Consider the following 576-nt stretch of genomic DNA (forward strand, 5'->3'; position numbering starts at 1 on the left):
GTATAATAGAAAATGAGATATCAAGTTTCGAATTCTCTGCAGACATCTTGGGTGGCAATGACACGAAGCTCAATTGGCTACTGAGTGACTTTGAAGCGAATCTACCATACTGGCTAGATAACTACCAGCTGAGTTTTAACACTACCATTTTCGCCAAAGCCCTAGAAGATTTTTACTTCTCTGGAAACGTCACGCCTTCCAGTTTTAAAAAAAATATGATAATGGTACTTATGGACTTCCTAAATTCATTTTTAGGATTAGGACAAAAACTCTGTTATGTATTTTAATTAAGGAATTATTTAACAGATTTTGTATAAATATTTGAGTTCCATTTATAAATACTTCAGTTGTTCTTTAACAAATTTTGTTTAGGATATTTAGTGATAATTGATCTAAACAGTTTCAGACGGACGCCATATTTATGTGGCCAGCGTACAGAACAGCGCAGGCCTTTTCAAAAGTTATTAACTCTAGTATCTACTTCTACTTATTTTCATACCATGGGACTTTTTCCAATACTTTAAAGTTAACTCCCGTACACCATGGTAAAAAAAAGATATTAATTTTATGAACATG

The 576-nt window shown here is 32.8% G+C and overlaps 1 protein-coding gene across 1 annotated transcript in view; it reads left to right on the forward strand.

Moving 5' to 3' along the window:
* Nucleotides 1-14: 14 nt before the first annotated feature.
* Nucleotides 15-576, forward strand: part of LOC108628659 (juvenile hormone esterase-like) — a 5,398-nt gene continuing 4,836 nt past the window's right edge. Inside the window, exons 1-2 of the mRNA XM_018030733.2 lie at nt 15-224; nt 401-545. Coding sequence (XP_017886222.2) covers nt 216-224; nt 401-545 — 154 coding nt within the window. The 5' untranslated portion in view covers nt 15-215. The remainder of the gene's footprint in view (nt 225-400; nt 546-576) is intronic.

Source organism: Ceratina calcarata, unplaced genomic scaffold (assembly GCF_001652005.2).
Source record: "Ceratina calcarata isolate Rehan_Ccalc_2016 unplaced genomic scaffold, ASM165200v1 scaffold534.2, whole genome shotgun sequence".
In the NCBI taxonomy this organism is placed as follows: domain Eukaryota; kingdom Metazoa; phylum Arthropoda; class Insecta; order Hymenoptera; family Apidae; genus Ceratina; species Ceratina calcarata.